The sequence below is a fragment of the Chionomys nivalis genome, chromosome 11 (assembly GCF_950005125.1).
Source record: "Chionomys nivalis chromosome 11, mChiNiv1.1, whole genome shotgun sequence".
Taxonomy (NCBI): Eukaryota; Metazoa; Chordata; class Mammalia; order Rodentia; family Cricetidae; genus Chionomys; species Chionomys nivalis.
This window is the reverse complement of record NC_080096.1, coordinates 16,717,125-16,741,182: the sequence shown is the minus strand read 5'-3', so window position 1 is coordinate 16,741,182 and position 24,058 is coordinate 16,717,125. Positions and strand designations below refer to the sequence as shown.

Sequence of the window (24,058 nt, the reverse complement as noted above, 5' to 3'; positions counted from 1 at the left end):
TGCCTTGAACTGTCACCTATAAGCTGTAATAAACCCTTTCTTTCCCTCGTTTGCTTTGGTTGTCACTGTTTCTCATTTTGTTCTTTTGAGACAAGGTCTCTATTTGTAACCCTGGCTGTCCTGGAACTCGTTCTGTAGACCAGGCTGGCCTTGAACTCACAGAGATCTGCCTGCCTCTGCCTCTCAAATGCTGGGATTAAAGGTGTGCGCCACCATTGCCTGGCTCCATGCCCAGTTTCTTAATTTGCTTTTGATTATGGCACCTGTCACAGTCACTGAATGAAACCAGAACAGCCGCCCATCATTCATTCATGTAACCTGCCAACAGCTGCAGGTATTTGCATTTCGAAACCCTGGGCTAGTGGGGGGGGGGGGACACGGAGTCACATGTGTAACCTGGCATGTTGTCACATACAAGGGAACTAAACTTGACAGAGTTCGAGTGAATTTCTGAACATCATATGCCTAGGCTGGGTTAGAACCCAAGTCTCCAGAATTTGGGGCTCAGGCCTATGCCCTATCCTGGCCAGAGAGAACTCAGCAGCAGGGCAAGAACACTGTGGCACTGGGGACCCAGAAGGGAAGTGGTAACAGGGACAGGAAGGCCAGACCTCCTCACATTCATTTACGAAAGGGTAAAACCAAGAGAAACCAGCTGGAACTGTGGCTCTCAGGACCTAGTGCGGAACACAGGCTGAGCCTGCGGATCTGAACACAAATAGCCAGGAAGGCTCTCTAAGCTCCAGCGGGCTGCCGACAAGCAACCGTGAGTAGCTTGCTTTTTTCCCAGGCTCCTCAAGCCTCTGTTCTAGAGCTAGAGCTAGAGAGAGGGCTGTCTAAACTGGGTGGTGGTGGCGCATGCCTTTAATCCCAGCACTTGGGAGGCAGAGGCAGGCGGATCTCTGTAAGTTCGAGACCAGCCTGGTCTACAAGAGCTAGTTCCAGAACAGGCTCCAAAACCACAGAGAAACCCTGTCTCGAAAAACCAAAAGAAAAAAGAGAGAGAGAGAGAGAGAGAGAGAGAGAGAGAGAGAGGGCTGTCTGAGGCAGAGGGAGGGATGTCAGACCAAGAGCATGGGTCACTGTGATGCTCAAGGCTGGACCCTCCTAAGACAGGATTTTCCCTGCCGTTCACCATAGTAACAAACCCCAAAACTGAGCTGATTTTCCTTGGGGAGTGCGCTTCTATTCACCCAGAAACAGAAAGTCACACTAGACTAAAGAAATTTCCCTTCCAGTTCAGTTTAGTGAACTGTTAAGTTTATTGGGGTTGTCTTCAGGAACATGGGCGGCTCAGGCAACTGTGTCATCTAAAAGCCCACCCTAGCATGGTGACAAGTGCCCAAAACTGATGACATCATTGGTGTCCCCATCCCTAGCTGACTTTCCACCTCCCCTTACTCTGGTACACCCCCAGACCACAAGCAGCTGGGCAGGAGGACTTGCAGGGGTGGAGCAGGAGCGAGGGTGTGGCTGGAATGTCAGGTGAGGGCCTAATGACTGCCCTGGTCACAGGACTGATCCTTTGAAGGCCTTTTGTAGATAATCACAGCTATAGAGGAAGAACCGCGAGTGCCCAGAGAACAAGCAGACTTCTCTGAGGGCTGGGCTCTGCTCTAAGGGCTTTCCAAGGTTTCCTTTACTAGACACTCACTGCTCAAATGCTGTGTCTGTGATAAACTATATCATGTCTCCTGTTTGGCAGAGGGAGGCTATGTGCCACTTCCCTCAAGCCCCAGGGGCTATCAATGGAGAACAGTGGCCTGAGGGTAGACATTTTGGCTTCCTAGCCTAATCCTTAACTACCAAAGCAGATTGGGGAATTGGAAAGGAGCCCCAGGAGACTAAGGTTTTAGGGCTCACCTGGGCAATCCGGATCCCTGTTTTATAGAAGGGGGAAAAATGAATGAAGTGATCGACTGTCAGACACAGAAAAAGGCTCTGGGCCCAGGAGGCCAGGGCTCTGCATCTATGGAGGTCACACTCACTGAGGGAAAGAGATGTTGAGTGGGGTCCTTGAGGCGTCGACTCCTGTAGAACCTGAACTCAACACCACATAACTCTACTTCTCTGCCCCTCGGCTTCTTCTGGACAGCACAGTTCCTCAGGCTTGTGGTAAGGACTCAGACAGGTGTGGTAAAGGCTCAGACAGGGGATAGACAGCAGCGCTGGGCTCAGTAAATGAGAGCTTGCTTGCCCCTTGCCCGCTCTGCCCATGCTGTGGGTTAGAAGCGAGTAAAGGAGGCCACCAACTCCTTCCCCAGAATAGGACTTTGCCTCAAGGGAGATGCATCTTGATCATGAAAGACAGGACTGGGCAGAAGAAGGCTGGTGAAAGATTTAGTAAGTCTGAGGATGCCCCAGTTCTGCGGCTGTCGTGGTTCGAGGAAGCTTGCTCCCTTAGCGGAGCGAGCCCTGTGTGTGGCTCTCCACCAGTGAGATCATCCTTCCCCTGTCCTCCGTCAAGCTGATAAAATGACTGCCTCCCGTCTTACTTCCCCCTTATGCGCGTGCCTGTGTGGGCATGCTTGCGAAAGCAAGTGAAGTTAGTGTTGGGTGTCTTTTTCATTTGATCTCCACACTATTTTTTTGGGACCGTTTCTCACTGAATCTGGGACTCACTGATTCAGCTAGTCTGGCTGGCTGGTGCGTCTTAGGAATCCTCCTGTATCCCCCAGCATCATGCTGGGATTACAGATGCACATCACTGTGCCAGGTTTTCATGTGGGCTCTGGCGCCCCCAAGGATGGTCCTCATGCTTACACAGCACACCTTTGAAAGGCTGAGCTATGTCCTCAACCCTTCGGCTCCCATCACTCTTCCTGCGTGTTCTCAGGGTGCCTTGCATTTATTCTGATGGAATTACATGCAATAGCCTCCGAGCCTCATCCTGCTAAACCAGTGGGCATTGGCCCTCAGGTCACATACAGAGCTTCATTGATACGATACTCTGGCTCCAACCAAAGATGCCTGTTGCCCTAATGTCCACGCTTCCCAGCTAGATCCAGCCTTACCGCGTCCCTGGTCTAGCTGGAGTCCCAGTTTCTTTGTCAAGACTTAAAACACTGTCCTTAATGTTTGGCCTTCAGAATGAACCACCCAATGCTCTCCCGTGGAGCCCCTTCCCCCAACTCTCCAGGGATCAGAGCCCAGCTCCTGGATACTTGAGGGGCCTATGATCCCTTTCTAGTCCAAGAACTAAGTAAGCAGCCTCTCTCTCCATGGCTTCAGCTAGCGAATGCCCTTTGCTCCTGCCCACCTCGGCCCTGGCTCTCCACCCCTGAGCAGTACTCTCACAAGGGACTAGACTGTCTTCCAGGAACTTCTGCCTCTGCCCCAAATGATTGTGAAAAGTGTCTCAGGCGGGAGCCTCAGAAGGCTGTCTGCAGAGAGACGGCCAGCCCTATCTTACAGATAAGGAGAGCAAGGCTCAGCAGCAGCATTGCACAATGTCACTTGGTCAGGGCAGTGGGGAGCGGGCGGGAGTGGACGGTGCTGAATCTTGTGACAGACCCAAGCCACCCCACTAACTAGGTGACACTGGGTGATTAGCAACACTTCCTGGATCTCTGTGTGTTCAGCTCCACCGATGCAGCCCATGGCTTCCCAGCCTGCCTCTTACACGTGCCTGTTTGTGCCCCAAATCCATCCACGCTGCTTGGCTCTAGAAGGTGCCATTTGGTGACCTCCCCTTGTGTGGTCTTCACAGTGACTCATGGTCACTCACACTTGTAAGGTGCAAAACTGAAGCCCACCCAGATTTAAAAGCCATCCAAGATGGTGGGCAAAGCTGTTGCTCAACCCAAGACCACTTAGGTTCTAGCCCCAGAGACACGCAGAGTAGGATTGGTGGCACAGGCCTGTGATCCCAGCCCTCAGGAGAGGAGGGCAAGAAGACCAGAAGTTCAAGGTCATCTCAGTTCAAACTACCAGGCCAGTCTTAGCCGATCCCTACTCTGTTGTGAGAATAAACAGGTGGGCAGGGTAGAGAACCCCTCATTGTTGTGAAGGTGCAGCTCTGGTCACCATTGCCACCATAGTGCAGCCGGAGAGCCTGACTCCAGGGGGAAAGGAGCATATTCTGTGGTTCCAACCACAAACCCCGGGGATTCCTCATTCCCCAGTGCTCTCTCCCCAGGACTTCCTTCCGGTGCTTGCGGTTGTCGCTGGCGTTGTCTTATGTCATAACATCCTGATCCTATGGGGGATGTTTTTTTTCCCTGTCCCAAGATAGAAATGGGGTCCAGAGAGTAACTGCTTTGCCAAAGCCAAAGCGGGATCCCCAGCAAAATCAGGGCACTTGGCCATGACTTCTGTGTCTGGAAGGCGCTTCTCTCAGCACAGCCCGGAAGAGAAGGAAACTCCTTCCTTCCATTTCCTAGGGAGAGGAAAAGCCCAGAAAGCATGCTTCCCCTAAGGGATGAAGACCCCTAATGCTAAAGAGGACAAACTAGATTGGTGCTGCAGGTGGAGGAGGGTGGGGCCACAATGGAGTTAACCCCGCCCCCAGGGGGGAGCCTGCTGGAGTATCATGAGGAGAGGGTGGGACCTCACTCAAAAGGGACTTTATAGGTTGTGTGTCCTCTAAGTTTCGTGGCTTCTCGCCCGGTGATGGTGGCACACGCCTTTAATCCCAGCACTTGGGAGGCAGAGGCAGGCGGATCTCTGTGAGTTCGAGGTCAGCCTGGTCTACAAGAGCTAGTTCCAGGACAAGCTCCAAAGCTACAGAGAAACTCTGTCTCGAAAAACAAAACAAGTTTTGTGGCTTCTCCTCTCCCCTCCTTTCCTACAACTTTCTCCCACTGTCTGTGGCGCCCAGTGCCTCCCACTCAAACTGCCGCAGCCCTGTCGCGGTGATTCCCATGGCTCCCTAGGGGTTGTGCCCCACCTCAGTTCCTCTTCGAGAACCACAGGTGCGGTCACGGTGGTGCTTCTGTCCGAATTCAGTGGGCCCTTCCTGTGTATGTGTTTGGGTACTGGTTGGTCCAATGGTACCACGGACAGGAGTTTGGGGGTCTATGGAGAACAATGCGTGTTTCTGAAGAACAGGTCAGCAGATCTGGAAGGTGCTTTGAGATGTAGGATTGCGATTTACGAGGGGCTGATGACAGAGGCGTGGCTAGGACAGAAGTTAGTCAGGAGCATCCCACACCCCAAAACAAGAAGAAGGGGTTCACAGACTACGCTAGATGAAGGTGGAAAACAACTAACCAAAATAGATCTGGCCTTTCTCAAAAATGAAGAAAGTGTCAAAGATCAGTTAAAGGACAATCTGGGTGTCGGTAACCAGAGTGACAGGATGGATGCTTGGCTGTTTGGGTTTTGGCAGATTATACAGCCCAGGCCAACCTAGAATTCAATATCCCCTCGCTTCCATCGCCCAAGTGGCGGGATTACAGGTGTGTGCCACGACTCTTAGCTTTGCCAAACATTTTTTTTTTTTTAAAGATCTATTATGAGGGCTGAAGTGATCTCTCAGTGGTTAAGAGCATGAGCTGCTCTTCCAGGGGACTGCGTTGTTCCCAGCATGGCATTTCAAACAGTCTATAACTCCAGTCTGAGGGGATCTAATGCTCTCTCTGGCTTCTGTGTGCACCAGGCATAATATGATGCATAGACATGCATGCAGGCAAAACAGCCATGCAGAATTAATTACTATTTTCTTCTAAATTAAGTATGGATACATGCACAATAGTACAGGTGCCTCCAGAGGAGAGAAACTTCAGACAGCTCCCCAGGAGCTAGAGTTTTAGGCAGTTGTGAGCCACCCAATATGAGTATAGGGAACTTGGACCCTCTGCGAGAGCAGCAAGTGCTCCTAACAGAGGAGCCGCCTCTCCAGCCATCAGGTTTTTTTAAGGTATAAATCAGGGTCTTCGGGGCTGGCTCCGTGAGTAAAGTGCTTGCCGTGAGAAGAGGCTGTGCTGAGTGTGGATCCCCAGCACTCACGGAAATGCCCAGCGTGCTGGCTCACACCTGGAGCCCCAGTGTCAGCTTCAGAGATAGGCGGCTCACTTGCCAGCCCTGCTAGCTAAAGCTTCCAGCTTCAGGTTCCATGAAAGATCCTGACTCCAAAAACAAGACGATGAGCGATAGGGAAAGACCCCTGACGTCAACCTCAGGGCTACATACATGTACGCATATGTGCATACACAGCACACACAGAATAAAAAAAATAACAGTATAAATTCACTTGCAGGGGCTCGTTTAGGGAGATGAGATCTCCTTATATAGTCTAGCCTGACCTCGAACTCACTGTATAACCCAGGCTAGCCCTAAATTCAGGACCCTACTGCCTCAGCTTCCTAAGTCCTGGGATTATAGGCATACACTACCATACCTGGTTGTATATTGACTTTTTTTTTTGTTTTTGTTTTTGTTTTTGTTTTTCGAGACAGGGTTTCTCTGTGGTTTTGGAGCCTGTCCTGGAACTAGCTCTTGTAGACCAGGCTGGTCTCGAACTCACAGAGATCCGCCTGCCTCTGTATATTGACTTTTTAAGCACCAAATCGTGAGACACATGGGTCCTCACTTCATAATAATAACATTGGAGGCCAGGTGGTGGCAGCACATGCTTTAATCCCATCACTTGGGAGGCAGAGGCAGGTGGATCTCTGTGAGTTCGAGGCCAGCCTGGTCTACAAGAGCTAGTTCCAGGACAGTCAGGGTTACACAGAGAAAAACAAAACAAAACAGCAACACCAGCAAGCCAGGCTATCTGCCCATGCTGTTATGGTTAGTATCTGTTTGTACATTTCCTCCATCAGGATACTCAATGGTTACACAGTGAACTAAGAGAGAAAGTGGAGCTGAACTTGACCATCTCAGGTCTGAACTCAATGACTTGATTCACAGTGGCATAAAAATTCACAAGCCGCAGTGGGAATTATTAAGCCATTTCATCATTTCCTGCGGGCCGTGAGAAAGGAAGTGATTTGAAAATAAGTCTACTATTCTCTCTCTCTCCCTCTTGGGTTTTCAAGACAGGGTTGCTTTTTGTAGCCTTTGCTATTCTGGAACTCACTCTGTAGACCAGGCTGGCCTTGAACTCACAGTGATCCTCCTGCCTCTGCCTCCCGAGTGCTGGGATTGTAGATGTGCACCAACCACTGTCCGGTTGTTTTGTTTTGTTTTTTTTTTTAATTTTTGAGACAAGATCACACTCATTATGTAGCCTTAGCTCAGCTGGAACTTGCTCTGTAGACCAGGCTGCCTCACAGGGATCTGCCTGCCTCTGCCTCCTGAGCGCTAAAGGTTAAAGGTTACAGGAGTCCCCCAACACTCCGAGCACATTTACTATTTTCTGTAAGAATGCCACTTACGCTTTCTCCCCCTCCTTCATATCTGCTTTAAACACTTCAATTGAACGTGTGGTCGGGATGAAGCTCAGTGGTAAAACACTTGCCTAACGTACATAAAGCCTGGTTTCAATCCTCAGCGCTGCTAAAACAAATTGTGTGTGCAAACTTAATGAAACTGGATAGCAGAAGTAATAAAAATTTCAAACTATATGCATTGTTTACAAAGTTAAACTTTGGCTTCTCCCAGCCTTACAAGTGGTATAATGTGCTAGGTTTATTTTAAATTCTTCTTATGAGGCTGGAGAGATGGCTCAGTGTTAAGAGTGTGTGCTGTTAGCACTTGGGAGGCAGAGGCAGGCGGATCTCTGTGAGTTTGAGTCCAGCCTGGTCTACAAGAGCTTGTTCCAGGACAGACTCCAAAACCACAGAGAAACCCTGTCTCGAAAAACCAAAAAAAAAAAAAAAAAAAGAAGAGTGTGTGCTGTTCTCGCAAAGGACCTGAGTTCAAATCCCAGCAGCCACATGGAATGGCTCAAAACTGCAGTAATCCTGGCTCCAGGGACTCTGACACCCTCTTCTGGCTTCCCCAGGCACCTGCACTCACACGCACATATGGCACACACACACACACACACACACACACAAACAATAAAGTAAATATTAAAACCAAAACAGTAAGCATGGCATGATGGCACACACCTTTAATCCCAACACTTGAATGGCAGAGGCAGGCATATCTCTGAGTTAGAGGCCAGCCTGATCTACAAATTGAGTTCCAGGACAGCCAGGACTACACAGAGAAATCCTGTCTCAAAAATTCAAAAAATAAAAAAAAACTGCAATAAATAAATCCTTATCATCTAGCTCAAGCTGGCCTTAAATTCTCAACAATCCTCCTGGTTCAGCCTTCAGGGGCCCATCTCTCTGAGACAGGACTGTCCTTGCCAGGTTTAATTCATTATCAGCCTCTTCCAGCTGTTCCTGAGTCCCTGCCATCTGCTTTGTCACCACTACCAAATCCTAGCAACCCAGAGCCCACGAGTGAGTTTTCCCAGCAAGATATTGTGTGGTTTGACAGCAGCAGCACCTCCAACACCAACACCACCGCCACCAACACCACCGCCACCATCAGCTTGTTGCTAGGCTCATTTTGCGACTTGCAGTCTTCGTAAGTCTGACTCAGCACTAATGGTAGTGTTAACATTGTCACAGCTAACAGAGTGTTTGAAGTTACTTCACATCCCTTTCCTAAGCCCCCTCTTCTGTTGGGGGCACCTGTCTGAATTGCACCTCCCACCTCCTGATGCTACAACCATTTAAACAAATCAAAACCGGGCCTGGGTAGGGACTCCACTCTGTGAAATCTGACCAAGCCAAGAAGTTCAGAGCCAGCAGGGAAAAGCACAGGGGATGAAGAAAGCCAAGACAAGGCCAACCATGTCCTATCCATGATGTACAGGGAAACCAGGGTGCAAAATCTTGTCATTATTCAGGCTTCTCGGTCCCATGTCCTCCCACGGCCACACTACTTGATTTGGCATGAAAGTTCCTTTTCTACAGAAAGCACATTACAAACAGAGGGGTGGCCACCCTCGGAGGGATTTTCACAACGACGCTCTCCCACCCAAATCTCCCCACACTTCCTGCTTAAAGATGAAGATCTATTTCCCCAGTACAAAGCGATGCCCAGTGAGAGGGGGAGAACCACACTGGCTAGTCCTTCTCTCTCTCTCTCTCTTTGAGACAGGATTTTCCCATGTAGCTCTAGCTGCCCTGCTACTATGTTGTCATAAATACACAATTACCAACTGTCTGTTACAAACAAATAATTTGATTTTAAAGAAAAGATAACAGCACCTGCTACTCTAAAAGCTGAAGAAGAAGGATCATGAGCTCAAGGCTGTCCTGGGCAAGTTAACAAGAACCTGTCTCAAAACTTAAAAAAAAATTAAAGACTGGATTGGCCAGGTGTTATAGCCCATGCCTTTAATCCCAGGACTCAGAGATAGAGGCAGGAGGATCACTGTGAGTTACAGTTCAGCCTGGTCTACATAAGGAGTTCCAGGCCAACCACGGCTACACAGTGAGAGCATCTCAAAAAGAAAAAGAGTCTGAGGATGTCTAAATTCAGTGGTACAGTGCTTGCGTGGTGTGTAGGAAGCTGTAGGCACAACTTCCAGGACCACAAGAAGAAAAAGAATAGATGCTATGGATCTGAGTAACAACAGAGAGTGAGAGGGCAGCACACACAAAGTCCCTTGTGCCTGTGACGGAGGAAACTCGCCCTGCATAGAATCTAACCACAGCAGGCAGTTCAGCAGACTGAGTTGAAGCAGCTAATCTTCAGGCAATAAGGATATCTCCATTAAAGAGATGTTATTTCTAAGCCAGGTGGTGGTGGTGGTGGCACACGCCTTTAGTTCCATCACTAGGGAGGCAGAGGCAGGCAGATCTCTGAGTTTGAGGGCAGCCTGGGCTACAGAGCGAGTTCCAGGGCAGCCAGGAATACACAGAGAAAGCCTGTATTGAAAAACCAAAAAGAACAAAAACAAAGCTATGTTATTTCTGGGTAAAGAGATGGCTCAACAGTTGTGGTGGTTTGAATGAAAATGGCCCCCACAGGGAGCATCTCTATTAGGGATAGACACCTTGATAGAGAAAGTGTCACTGTAGGGGCCGCTTTGAGGTCTCCATTCTCTTTTTGTTGTTGTTGCTTGCTGTTTGTTGGGTTTTTGTTTTGTTTTGGTTTTGGTTTTTGAGACAGGATTTCTCTGGAGCTTTGGAGTCTGTTTTGAAACTTGCTCTGTGTAGACCAGGTTGGCCTCGAATTCACAGAGATCCGCCTGTCTCTGCCTTCTGAGTGCTGGGGTTAAAGGCGTGCGCCACCACTGCCCAGCTAACCCACTGGGGTTTTTATTGGAGTGGCCATGAACACTTCATTCTGCCCAGGATGATGGAAACCTTGGGTATGAAGTCTGCCCTTCGTGTTCTTGGAAGAAATAACGGACTGTGGGCGCAGCTTTGGAGCAGGTTAAAAGCTGTTCTCTGTGGCTCCAAACTCAGGATGCGTGTCTGAGATAGGAGAAACCCGACACATCCATTATTGAAGTTTATCTTTGTAGTGTTTGTCGCTTCTCACAGAACTGACTGGGCCAAGCCACGGCTGAGACCCTGAACGTCTCAGGACCCTTCCCTTTGCGTCATATCAGTTCCGTCTCCAGCTCTGTCTCCAGCTCTGTCTCCAGCTCCGTCTGGAAGCCATGCTCCTGCTTAGGTTGTTGTTGTTACTATTACTTCTTTCTATGCATGTGTGTACTTACAGAGGTCAGAGGTCAGCCTTGGGTGTTGTTCCTCAGATGCTGTCCACTTTATTTTGAGACAGGGTCTCTTACTGAACCTGGAGTTCACTGCTTCAGCTAAACTGGCTGAGCAGCAAGCCCCAGAAAATTGTCTATCTCCATCTCCCCAGTGCTGAAATTACAAATCCACAGCACCACACCTGGCTTTTGCTAGCGTCTATCTATCTATCTATCTATCTATCTATCTATCTATCTATCTATCTATCTATCTATCGATCTATCTTTCTACCTACCTACCTATTTATTTATTTATTGAGATAGGCTCTCACCATGTAACTCTGGCTGCCCTGGAACCCACTGTGTAGACCAGGTCAGTCACCAACTCAGAGATCCACCTGCCTCTGCCTCCCAAGTGCTGGCATTAAGGGTGTGTTCCACTAGGCCTGGCTCATAACTGACTTTGTTATGTGGGTCCTGGGAGATCAAACTTCGACTGATGTGGCAGGCACTGTACCAGCTGAACATCTCCCTAACACTTACTACTGAGTTTTAAATAATTTAATAATCTGCATGTCGGAATGTGGGACTGGATTCCCAACTCATAGAAGACGACATGGAAGTTCAGAGAGTTTGACTGGCCCCGACTTGCTCCAGGTCACACAGCCTGTGTCTGTGACGGAACTCGGTGACATGACTCAGTGACGTGTCATTCCAAAACCTTGGCACTCCGGGTCTGGAACAGTAAAACTTAGAGGTGTCTGCCATCCTTTCAATGGACTCCATCAGAAGGGTGGCGGTTAAGCTTGATACAGACTGATACAGTCCAGGCACAAAGAAGGAGTCCAACCTGTCGATGGAGACTCCAGGGAAGTCTGGGCAGGGTGATGGACAGCAAATATCAACAAGGCTTGAGATGAATTTAGCTCCACTAGGCAGACTCCTGTGACTTCTTCGACAACTGCAAGACACTGGAGAGTGCCAGACGGTGGTGGTGCACACCTTTAACCCCAGCACTTGGGAAGCAGAAGCAGGTGGATCTCTGTGAGTTCAAAGCCAGCCTGGTCTACAAAGTGAGTTCCAGGACAACCAGGGCTACACAGAGAAACCCTGTCTCAAGAGAGAGAAAGAAAGAGAGAGAGAGAGAGAGAGAGAGAGAGAGAGAGAGAGAGAGAGAGAGAGAGGAAAAAGGAGTCACAGAAGAGACTTGCATGGAGGGTCCATACATTACAAACTCCTTCCTATTATAGATGGGGGAGGGAAGACATTAAGTATTAGAGTGAGGGCCCAGGTTGTAGCTCAGTGGTAGAGCTCTTGTCTAACACACTGTGCGCCCCAGTTCTAATGTATAGAGCACACATTTACACACACACACACACACACACACACACACACACACTTGGTACGTTGAGATCCAGAGACCTTATGAATTACCACCATCAACTCTACCTTCTTCAAAGATGAGAAAAAGAAAAACCCAGACGGCCAGCCCTAAGACTCAGTGGCGGGACAGGAAGTAGAATACAGACCTCCTCGTTCCCAGTCCCAGACAAGAACAGCAAGATTGCTAGGGTGTGACTCAGGGGGAGAGCACGTCCTCCACATGCCAAAATACTTTGACTTTCATCCCCAACACCAGAAAAAAAATCTCAGCATTTCTGGGGCATCAAATCTCAGCCTCTCACTGTGGGCACTTGCAGTCACGAACTTCCGGTCCCCTCCAGCGTCGTAGCACGGAGAGGCCAGCTGTCTGTGACCCTCTTTCACTTCACACTTTCACTTCAGGTGGAAACAAAAGCCTGACACACCTTTTTCTGAGAATTCCCCAACCCCCAGTTTTTGCCCCAGAAAGTCAGATGGAGTTAGGATTCCAGCTATAGCCCCAGATACCAGCCCAGCAGAGACACACTGCCAGGAACCAGGCCTTCGGAGCTAGGCATTTCCGGAAGTGTGGAGGCCGGGGTTATGGGCTATTGGTTCTCTTTAGTTCTGACATCTACCCAGCATCAGACTATAGCTTGCTCTTCATCATGTTCTTGCACACGCCTGTGGCTCTGAAGGTGTGGAATGACAATGACATGTTGATAACATAGATGAATCACCAAGCGGTGGTGGCACAGGGCTTTAATCCCAGCACTCTGGAAACAGAGGCAGGCAGATCTTTGTGAGTTTGAGGCCAGCCGGGTCTACAGAACAAGTTCCAGGGCAACTAGGGCTACACAGAGAAATCCTATCTCTGTCTCAAACAAACAAAAAAAGAATTTCATTTATGGGCTGGAGAGTTGGCTCAGCAGTTAAGAGCACTGGCTATTCTTCCAGAGGACAGGGGTTCAGTTCTTAATACTCCCATGGCAGCTCGCAACTGTCTATAGTTACTGTTCCAGGGGATCTGACACTCTCACACCAATGCACATAAAATAAAATTTTTTAAAAAATGAGCATGCATGTGTGTGTGTGTGTGTACACACACACGTGTGTGTATACTATTAACTGTTTTTGTGACCACACCTTACTATGTAAGGAAGTTGCCACATAGACCAAGCTATCCTCAGACTCATAGAGATCCACCTGTCTCTGCCTCCCAAGTGCTAGGATTAAATGAGTGCACTACCATACCAAGCTGGACAGGTCTTATATACATTCTGAAAGGATCAAAAAGATCTTGCCAGCTCTCAGGTTCAAAAACTACAACGGATGTCCTCGGTCCACTTGGCCTCCCTAACAACGGGCGGGTAACATTATTGTCACTTCGCAGATGAGGAGAGGGACTTGCCCACAGTCACATGATGAGAGTGACAGATGGAACCAGAGCGGCTGCCTGCGTAACAAACTCGCAGTCTCTGTGTAGCAAGCACAAACTTAGGCCTTCTAGAAGATCAGTGTGGCCTTAAAGGAGTGTTTCTATCTGCGTGGGGACAGGGAGCTGGGTTTCCTGTTGCTCTGTGCTTCCTGTTGTTGCCTTGTTAGGATGTCCATCAAATGCATGCATTTCCTGCCCTTCCTCTGGATGGTAACAGTGGTCTGCGACCACACTGTGCCGGGTGAGGCACAGCCACCAGCCACCATTGTCTGTGCTCGCTCTGGATGGGGTAAGGCCTTCCCTAAAGGTTTTATTTTAGTTTTACTTTTTATTGGTCTATTTATTTTTAGACAAGGTTTTGCTGTGTTGCCTAAGCTGGCCTTGAACTCATTACGCTACCCAACATCAAACTGCCAGCAGTTCCAGCCTTAGAACGCACTATGTCCTGGCCTCAAACACACGGCAGTCCGGCCTCAGCCTCTTGAGTGCTGGGATTACAGGTATGTGCTACCATGACTCACACTCCCAACCAGAACTTTCAGTTTATTTTTTTATTTACTTATTATTAATTTGTGTATCTGTGTGTTTGTGTGTGGGGGGTGTATATGTGGGTGTCCTGCTTTATGGATCTCTAACTTATTCCTTTGCAACAAGGTCTCTGGCTGAGCCCAGAGCTGGGTTGGTGGTCAGCAAATTCCAGTGACTCCTCTGTCAGCCCCACCCAACTCTGAAATTACAGGTGAGGCAGGTGTTTGGCCACTCCCAGCTCTTAAGGAGAGTGCTGAGCTGAACTCAGGTCTTCCAGGGTATCTTGTCCACTGAGCCATCTGTCCAGTCAGCAGTCTTGCAGTCTGAAGTTTTAGATTATAGTGTTGTGTAGATGAAATCATTTTTTTGGCTGGAAACAATATTTTTAAAATTTTATTAAGTTTTTATTTATTTATTTTATGTGCATGTGTGTATGTGTGTGAGCATCCCATAGCCTGCTTCTGGAGGTCAGAGGGCAACTTAGGGGGGAACTCTCTTCTTCCGTCTTTACATGGGTCCCGGAGATCCAGCTCAGGTTGTCTGACTTTCTGGGAGGCACCTTTACCAGCTAACCTGTTTCTCCACTCCAAGAACAATATTCTATAGAAATTAAATTCCATATTCTTGGTTATTGGAATAGTTGAAGGGAAGGCAGCGTGTAAAACTGGCCGATACACGCAGAACGTTCTGGGAGGCTGATGCATGGTTGCAGGCTTGGGAAGGCTCCACTGGGCAGAGGAACTAAAGGAAAGTCCAGGACAGATATGGGGCAGAAAAACCCGGGGCAAAGGCCAGGAGGTCTGAAGGTGAAGTTTCTCCCCAGAGGCAGCAGATGGCCAGCTGGGTGTGGGTTGGAAGGTAGAGCATCCTCCTCCTGGATGCTGCTGATATTTTTCCTGTGACCACATGGAAAAAGAAGAGGGGCGGGGGAAATCTATACAATGTATATTTGGCTAAAAGTGGTAGAGTGGCCGGGCGGTGGTGGCACATGCCTTTAATCCCAGCACTTGGGAGGCAGAGGCAGGCAGATCTCTGTGAGTTCGAGACCAGCCTGGTCTACAAGAGCTAGTTCCAGGACAGGCTCCAAAACCACAGAGAAACCCTGTCTCAGAAAAAAAAAGAAAAGAAAAGAAAGAAAGAAACCTTTCTTTAAAAGTGGTAGAGTGCTTGTGAATGTGTAAGGCCTGAGATTTGATCCCCCAGGACCACAAAAATGATAGATAGATAGATAGATAGATAGATAGATAGATAGATAGATAATAGATAGATGATAGATAGATAGATAGATAGATAGATAGATAGATAGATAGATAGATAATAGATAGATAGATAGAAAAACAGAGCCAGGTGTAGTAGCACACTCCTTTAATCCTAGTACTTGGGAGGCAGAGGTGGGTGGATCTCTGAGTTCAAGACCAGCCTGGTCTACAAAGCGAGTTCCAGGACACTCAGGGCTACACAGAGAAACCCTGTCTCAAAAAACTAAAAAACTTAAAAAATAAAGAAAAAAAAAACAGATGAAGGGGCTGGTGAGATGGCCCAAATGGTAAAGTGCTTGCTCTTTTTGACTCAAGCATTAAAAAAAGAAATATGAATAAATAAACAAAACAACTAGCCATGATGTCTACCCGTCATTATTAACACTTTGGAGCCAGAGACAGAAGGATCCCTAGGACTTGGCGACCATCCAGTCTAGCTGAATTGGTGAACTCCGGGAGAGAGACCCAGCCTCAGAGAGATAAGGTGAAGATCGGTTGAAGAAAGCATTGGCTGTTGATCCCTAGCCTCCACACACACAAGCACAGGCACACTCATCCACACAAAAACTCAACAGTCACAGGAGAGAAACAGGAAAAGTGAGCATGGCACGGAGAGCCAGGCCCTTCACTGCAGCACTGGTGGGGCAAGCAGACCCCTGTGAGTTGGAAGCAAGCCTGGTCTACACAGAGAGAGCTTGTGTCAAAGAAATTAAAAAGTGGAATGTATTCCTGAGTTTATCAGCTCACCACAGCAGCTGACTTCCTCTGCTCCTTCCTAGACTGGATTTCCTCCTGCTGAAAAGATAAGGGACTTTTCAGCAACAAAGGTCTCTTAGCAGACAGTCTTATTTTGGGGTTTTTTTGTTTGGTTTGTTGACTACAGATAGAATTAGCCCTGGCTGGCTTCAACTCCATATGGACTGCAAATTATTTATTTATTTGTTTATTTTTGAGATGAGGTCTTCAAGGCATCAGGGTTGAGCCTGAACTCAATGTCATCCAGACAGGCCTTTAGGTCGCTGAAGTCACACACCTAATCACCAGGGGTCCTAAACCCCCTATGTTGCTTAATTTTAAAATCATATTTGAGCCGGGCGGTGGTGGCGCACACCTTTAATCCCAGCACTCGGGAGGCAGAGGCAGGCGGATCTCTGTGAGTTCAAGACCAGCCTGGTCTACAAGAACTAGTTCCAGGACAGGCTCCAAAACCACAGAGAAACCCTGTCTCGAAAAACCAAAAAAAAAAAAAAAAAAATCATATTTGTTGCCCTTATTAATCCGGGGGCCAGAGGCATGAGTTCCAGCCTGGCCTGTCTACAGAGCAAGTTTCAGGTCAGCCAAGGGTGCACAGAGAAACCTGTCTCAAGAAAACAAAAACAAAATCACATTTATTTATTTATCTATTCATTCATTCATTTGTGTGTGTGACATATTGTGTGTGCACGAGTGTGTGCGTGCATGTGTTCGTGTGTGTGCATGTGTTCATGTGTGTGTACATGTGTGTGCATGCGTTCGTGTGTGTGTATGTATTGTGTGTGTGTGCCAGGGTTGGGGAGATGCAGTGATTTAGCACCTTTCTCTACCAGCTGATCCATCTCATCCACCTCCGGTCTCCTTTTAGGTTGGTTTGTTTGTTTTGTAAGTTTTTTGGTTTGTCTTATTTTTTTTCTTCTTGTTTTATGAGACAAGGTCGTGAACATGCTTTGTGCTATGTAAGTCAGCTGATTTTGAACTCAGCTGCCTTGACCTTGAGAGTGCTGGTTTCAAGGCATGAACCATCACGCCCAACTAAAGATTCACTTATTTTATTTTATGTGTTTAAGTGTACTGTGGAGGCCAGAAGAGGACATCAGAGCCCCTAGAACTGGAGGGTGACGTGGTTGTGAGCCTCCGTGTACCCTCAGGTCCTCTGTGTGGACAGCTCTTAGCTTCCGTGTACCCTCAGGTCCTCTGTGTGGACAGCTCTTAGCCTCTGCGTCATCTCTCCAACCCCTTCTTTTATTTTTATCTTTTCCACTTTTTTTTTTTTTTTTTTTTTTGAGACAGGGTTTCTCTGTAGCTTTGGAGCCTGTCCTGGAACTCCCTTTGTAGACCAGGCTGGCCTCGAACTCACAGAGATCCGCCTGCCTCTGCCTCCCGAGTGCTGGGATTAAAGGCGTGCGCCACCACCGCCCGGCTATTTTTATCTTTTTCGTTCACACTTTTTGGTTTCTTTCTTTATTGTTTCATCGAGACAGGGTTTCTCCATATAATCCTGGTTGTCCTGGAACAAGCTGTGGTGGCATTTCAATTGTATTTTAATAAATAAATCTTGCCTGGGGTTTGGGAAAGTAAAACAGCCACACTGGCCAGCTTTACAGACCAGGCAGCAATGGCATGCACCTTTAATCCCAGGAGCCACACTAGTTTTCCATAGAAACCAGGCGGTAATGGTATAGGCCTTTAATCCCAGAACTAGAGAGGATTATAAAACAGGAGACAGCTCTCAGGCACAGACTCATTCTGAGTGAGATTCCTGGAGGCAGGATCACCATTTCAGACTGAGGTCGAGGTGAGAGCCAGTGACTGGCTGTACTGCTTTTCAGACCTTCTGGTTGTACCCTATCCCAGTTTTTCTCTCTGAGGTTTTTTTGTTTGTTTGTTTGTTTTTGTTTTTGTTTTTCGAGACAGGGTTTCTCTGTAGCTTTGGTGCCCGTCCCGGAACTAGCTCTTGTAGACCAGGCTGGCCTCGAACTCCCAGAGATCCACCTGCCTCTGCCTCCCGAGTGCTGGGATTAAAGGCGTGTGCCACCACCGCCCAGCTTCTCTCTGAGTTTTTATTAATCATGCTTCAACCAGGGTGGCCTCGAACTTACAGAGATCTGCCTGCCTCTGCCTCCTGAGTGCTGGGATTAAAGGTGTGCACCACCACCACCTTGCCCTTCTAAAGTATATCCAAGAGTTATATAAAACTCTTGCAAATGCTGGCACACCTGATAATTCTTGTATGCTCGTTGTTCATCCCCGAGCTTATGAATTCAAATTCCATGGGCCTCTAGATGGAAAAATCCCACATTATCTGTTTAGGAAATTTGTCTTTCTGGAGGAGTATTTAATTTGCTTTCTTATTAAGTTTAATAATGTCTCACACAATGTTTAGTTGTCCTAAGTATTTTTCTTCAATATTCAAGAAATACTTATATTAAAAATGATTATCTGATATTCAAATTAACAGGACTTCTATATCTTATATATAGTACAATTGATTTTTATAACTTTATTTATATTTATTTATTTAGTACACAGTGTTCTGCCTACATGTGTGCCTGCAGGCCAGAAGAGGGCAGAAGAGGGCACCAGATCTCATTACAGATGGTTATAAATCATGTGGTTGCTAGGAATTGAACCCCTGTCCTCTGGAAGAGCAGTCAGCGCTCTTTACTGCTGAGCCATCTCTCCAGCCCCCATACAGTTGTTTTTCTAAGACAAAGATGACTTTGACCTGATCCTGCTGTCACCCCCCCCCCCCCAGTGCTGGGATTGCAGGTGTGTGCCACCACACCCAGTTTATGCAGTGCTGGAGACTATACCCAGGGCTTTGTTCATGCTAGGCAAGCTACATTCCCTACATGAGTATAAAAAAAAAATTGTTTTTGAGACAGAATTTCACTATGTAACTCAAATTGGTCTCCATTTCTCAGAGATCTGCCTACCTCAGCCTCCTGAGTGCTGGGATTAAAAGCAGATACCATTACAGTCCACAACATATTGCATCTTTAGAGTTTATCTTCCCAACACGTGAGAGAAGTCCGCACTATTGTTTCCCATCCCCAAATCGTTGTTAGCCTTTGGTATCTTACCAAAATTGGGACGACAACAGCAACACACTTATACACACACTCTCACACACACCCACACTCACACGCACACACGAAACTGAAGACAGGTTTGGTGGCACATGCCTGTCTGTAATCCCAGCTGCTCTGGAACCTGAAACAGGAGTGAGATGTCTCTGTCATTCCTAGAGTTTTGAAAGTTGCTTATTTCTTGTTTACTTAGGTAATATTATATCCTTCTGGAGTCTTTGATGGAGGTGAAGAATGGTTATAGTTTTCCTTAGTTATGATAAAAGATAAAATAGATATAAATTGTAACTGTAATTCTTGCTTTGTAACTGTTTTGTTATATGTAATTTTTCTTTTTTTTTTTTTTTTTTTTTTTTTTTGTTTTTGTTTTTGTTTTTGTTTTTCGAGACAGGGTTTCTCTGTGGTTTTGGAGCCTGTCCTGGAACTAGCTCTTGTAGACCAGGCTGGTCTCGAACTCACAGAGATCCGCCTGCCTCTGCCTCCCGAGTACTGGGATTAAAGGCGTGCGCCACCACCGCCCGGCTTATATGTAATTTTTCTATGTTAAAGTTAAAGCCTTTCTTTTTTGTTTAAACAGAAAAGGGGGAATGATGTAGGTGGGTCTTCTATGTGTTAATTTCATTGGTTAATAAAGAAACTGCCTTGGCTTTTTGATAGGACAGAACTTAGATAGGCAGAGTAGACTGAACAGAATGCTGGGAGAAAGAAACAGAGTCAGGCAAACGCCATAACTCTCCTCTCCAAGACAGACGGTGGTTAGACTCATGCAGGTAAGCCACAGTCAAGTGGCAATACAGATATTAGAAATGGGTTAGATCAATATGTGATAGTTAGCCAATAAGGGTCTGGAGATAATGGGCCAGGCAGTGTAAATGAATACAGTTTCCGTGTAATTATTTTGGGTAAAGCTAGCCGGGAACAGGGCAGCAGCGGGAAGTGGCCCGCCACTCCTTCTACACAAGGCTACCTTGTGAGGCCACGTCTCAAAAATGAAAAGAGAAAGTAGACCAGCAAGATGGCTTAGTGAGTTAAAGTGCTTGGTGTGCAAACCTCATGTCCTGAGTTCAATTTCCAGAACCACAGTAGAAGGAGAGAACCCATCCTGACCTCCACACTCACTCTGTGGCACACTCATGCCTGCAGATACACATCACATATGAGCATATACACGCGTGTGCATGCACATGCACACACACACATACCAAAAATAAGTAAAAGAAAAAAATATCCCTACATCGTCACTTCCTCTTCTTCCTGATTTTGTTGTTTTGGTTGCTGGCCCTGGGAATTCCCCTTAGTTTTAAAAGGAAGTTTTAGGATCTGTCTCTTTAGAAAACAAAAGACCAAAAACCTGGCAGGTCACTTCTGCTACTTGGAAACTCAAAGTCCTGGCTTGGGCGAAAGGCTAAATGCTTGACAACAAAATATAAATTGATATTTGTAGCACGCGGGTAAATGTTCGGCTCCCCGGGGAGGCATTACTGTTAACATCCCAAGACTCTTCTCTCCCTATCTACAGCCAAGTCTTCTGGGCCAGACCTGGTAGAGGCCAAAGCCTGGCCATGGAGGGATGTTGGGAGACAGAGGTGACCAATGGCTCAGAGAGCGGCTCGGACTTCAACCCGATGAAGGATTACATGATCCTGAGCGATGCCCAGAAGATAGCTGTGGCGGTGCTGTGTACCCTGCTGGGTCTGCTGAGTGCCCTGGAGAACATGGCTGTGCTCTACCTTATCCTGTCCTCCCAGCGGCTCCGCAGAAAGCCCTCGTTCCTCTTCATTGGCAGCCTGGCTGGGGCTGACTTCCTGGCCAGCATCATCTTTGCCTGCAACTTCGTCATTTTCCACGTCTTCCACGGTGTTGATACCAAGGCCGTCTTCCTGCTGAAGATCGGCAGTGTGACCATGACCTTCACAGCCTCTGTAGGCAGCCTGCTGCTGACCGCTGTTGATCGGTACCTATGTCTGTGCTACCCACCTACCTACAAGGCTCTAGTCACCCGTGGGAGGGCACTGGTGGCCCTCTGTGTCATGTGGGTCCTCTCGGCATTGATCTCCTACCTGCCACTCATGGGGTGGACCTGTTGTCCTAGTCCCTGCTCTGAGCTTTTCCCACTCATCCCCAATGACTACCTGCTGGGCTGGCTCCTCTTCATTACCGTTCTCTTCATTGGCATCGTCTACACCTACGGGTATGTTCTCTGGAAAGCCCACCAACATGTAGCCAGCTTGGCAGAGCACCAGGACAGGCAGGTGCCTGGGTTAGCTCGGATGCGGCTAGATGTGAGGTTGGCCAAGACCCTGGGGCTGGTACTGGCCGTTCTGCTCATATGCTGGTTCCCTGCCTTGGCTCTCATGGCCCATAGCCTGGTCAGCACGCTGAGTGACCAGGTCAAGGAGGCCTTCGCCTTCTGTTCCATGCTGTGCCTGCTTAACTCTATGGTCAACCCTATCATTTATGCCCTGCGAAGTGGAGAGATCCGCTCCGCTGCCCAGCACTGCCTGGTCGGCTGGAAGAAGCATCTACGAGGGCTCGGGTCTGAGGGAAAAGAAGAAGCCCCAAGGTCCTCAGTTACAGAGACAGAGGCTGATGTGAAAACCACCGTGGTGCCTGCTTCCAGAAGTCCAGGCTGCTCCAATTGCTGACGGTACCTAGTTTCCTATTAGAAACAGCCTGCATGAGGAATCAGTTTTCTCGCTCAAGGAGAGAGGAGTCCCAGACCCTGCGTCCTTCTGGAACCAGCTCTAGGGGACTAAACATGGACCCCCTTTTGCCAAAGAGTACTGGGCTTCACGGTTGGAGGGTGACCTGTCATGCTGACCTGCACAGTCTGTGGAAAGTGGCCTGTGACGAGACAGGTTCTGTTTACATCAAGTCAGGAAACCCTCCTGACTCCAGAGACCAAGAAGCAAGAGGGGCCTCCAGGGACTGTAATAGAGGACCCAGAGGTGGTCTGAGAAGATGAAGGACCTATTCTCCTGGGATCGCAGAGTACTCTGGCCAGTGTGGCCACCGCCTGCAAGTTCATCAGTGCCCATGGCTGCCATGGTGCGGATTCCAGGCTGTCCTGCTGATGATTGGCAGTGAGACCAGCTAGCTCTGGTTCCCTCTGTCTGTATGGTTTTGGATTCCATGGCTATAAAACTCAGTGAGGCCCCACCTACAGGCGACCCTTGCCTCTTGAGGATCAAGAATTGTGGTGTGCTGAGGCTCAAGGGTGTTGGCTCAGACAGTCACAAGCCATCAGCTCAGAGCATCCTGTTGGGCAAGGGCCCTCTTGACACCCTGATAAGCCCTGGAGTCATGTGACTTTAGGTCCTCGGGGACCCACTGGAGGTACAGTCTGGAGGGACCTGTATTGACCTTGTCACAGCTGCTGCGTCTAGTGTAGCAGTACCCCGGCCAGCCTAGCTCCAGGACGAAGCAAGATATTCACAAAGATTCTCTGGGTCCTAGATTGTTTCCAGCAATGCTCACCTAGCCTTCCATACTCTGGTCCTGGGGGACAAAAGAAGGAGCCCAGGAGGCGAGACTTCCTGCTGTGGTCCAGACACAGGCTGACATCCTCTGTCCACAGCCCTATGCTATGTCCCTGGGTACCTAAATTTTACCTTCACTAAGGGCTGTCCCCAACAGAGGGAGGTTCAAGACACTGCTGGTGACAGGAGGGTTAACACTGGGGACCACAGGCACAGTGAAGGGAAAACTATCCATTAATGTCATTTAATACATTAAAAACCACGTGCTCCCTGTCCGTGTGCTCTTTAATCTGCATCATAAATATGTGCACACCAGGTTTTGTGCCAGTCCTAGATGTCCAGCCACGAAGGAGACAAACCCTATCGTCGTGGACCAGCCTCGACAAAAATACCTCTTGCCAGGGTAGAGGCGCAGGGATTTAGAAACATAGGAAAGATTATAAAGACGCGAATGAAAATAATAAAATGGAGAAACATACAGGATAGTATCAGGAGGGAATTCCAGTGAGTACTGAAATTTCCAACTGCTTAAAATACCCCTGACCCCAAAAGGTAGGAGTAAGACAAAAGATCGCATAAACATGATAGCCGGGAGGTGGTGGCGCACGCCTTTAATCCCAGCACTCAGGAGGTAGAAGCTGGCAGATCTTTGTGAGTTCGAGACCAGCCTGGTCTACAAGAGCTAGTTCCAGGACAGGCTCCAAAACCACAGAGAAACCCTGTCTCGAAAAACAAACAAACAAAAAAACAACAACAACAAACAGGCTACAAGGAACTGAACAGACCAGATGAAGGTCATGGGCTACAGCTAAATATTCTGTTGCTAGAATAAAACAAGTCACCCACACATCCTAGATCAAAATATTCTGTTGTAGGCAAACCACTCCCTATGTGGAATGCAAAGTTATCTCCTAAAGGAATCCAAAGTTATCCCTTAGCTGGATCCTTAGATTCTTGTTTGAGGTGGGAACGTCTCTATTCCTGGAGCCCGAGGTCTGGCTATTAGCCACACCTGTTGACAATAACCTTGAGCAAGCAGAACTCTCCAAGCTGCCTCTAGGAGGGAGGGACCTTTGTTTGAAGTAGAAGTGCCACAACCCGGAAGGAACAGGAGGCAAGTCTCAATTCTCTGACCTTCGGTCAAGGTGGAAATAGGCTCACATTTTGGGGCCTCCACACTGGCCGTCTACATTCTGACAGGAAGTCAGGGAAGCTGAGCCTGGTGGCACAGGCCTGCTCATTCCAGCTCCCTTAGAGGCTGAGGCAAGAAGAGTCTAAGTTCAAAGCCTGCTTGGGCTGTACACAGAGTTCAAGTTCAGTTTAGGCAAATTGGTGGGACCCGAGTCAAAATAAAAAATAAACGAAGAGCCGGAGCTGGGCATAGCGGTGCACAAATATAACCCTGGTGTTTAGGTGGAATTGCTGAAAGTTTAAGGCCAGCCTCACCTAAGTGAGACACTTTTTTTCTTTTCTCTTTCTCTATTTTATTTTACTGTAGGAGTGTTTTACTGCATGTATGTCTGTGCACCACATGTGTGCCTGGGGCTCAC

The 24,058-nt window shown here is 48.0% G+C and overlaps 1 protein-coding gene across 2 annotated transcripts; it reads left to right on the top strand.

The window, feature by feature from the left end:
- The first annotated feature begins 649 nt into the window (after positions 1–649).
- Cnr2 (cannabinoid receptor 2) lies at positions 650–22,768 on the top strand. Of its 2 annotated transcripts, XM_057784725.1 has the most exons (3): positions 650–766; positions 13,748–13,897; positions 20,549–22,768. In XM_057784725.1, exon 3 carries the CDS (start codon positions 20,592–20,594, stop codon positions 21,672–21,674), a length of 1,083 nt encoding a protein of 360 aa, XP_057640708.1. In that variant the 5' UTR covers positions 650–766; positions 13,748–13,897; positions 20,549–20,591; the 3' UTR covers positions 21,675–22,768. The 2 variants fall into 2 exon arrangements, with proteins under 2 accessions (XP_057640708.1, XP_057640707.1); XM_057784724.1 differs by lacking the exons at positions 650–766; positions 13,748–13,897 and adding an exon at positions 13,633–13,686.
- The last annotated feature ends 1,290 nt before the right edge of the window (positions 22,769–24,058 follow it).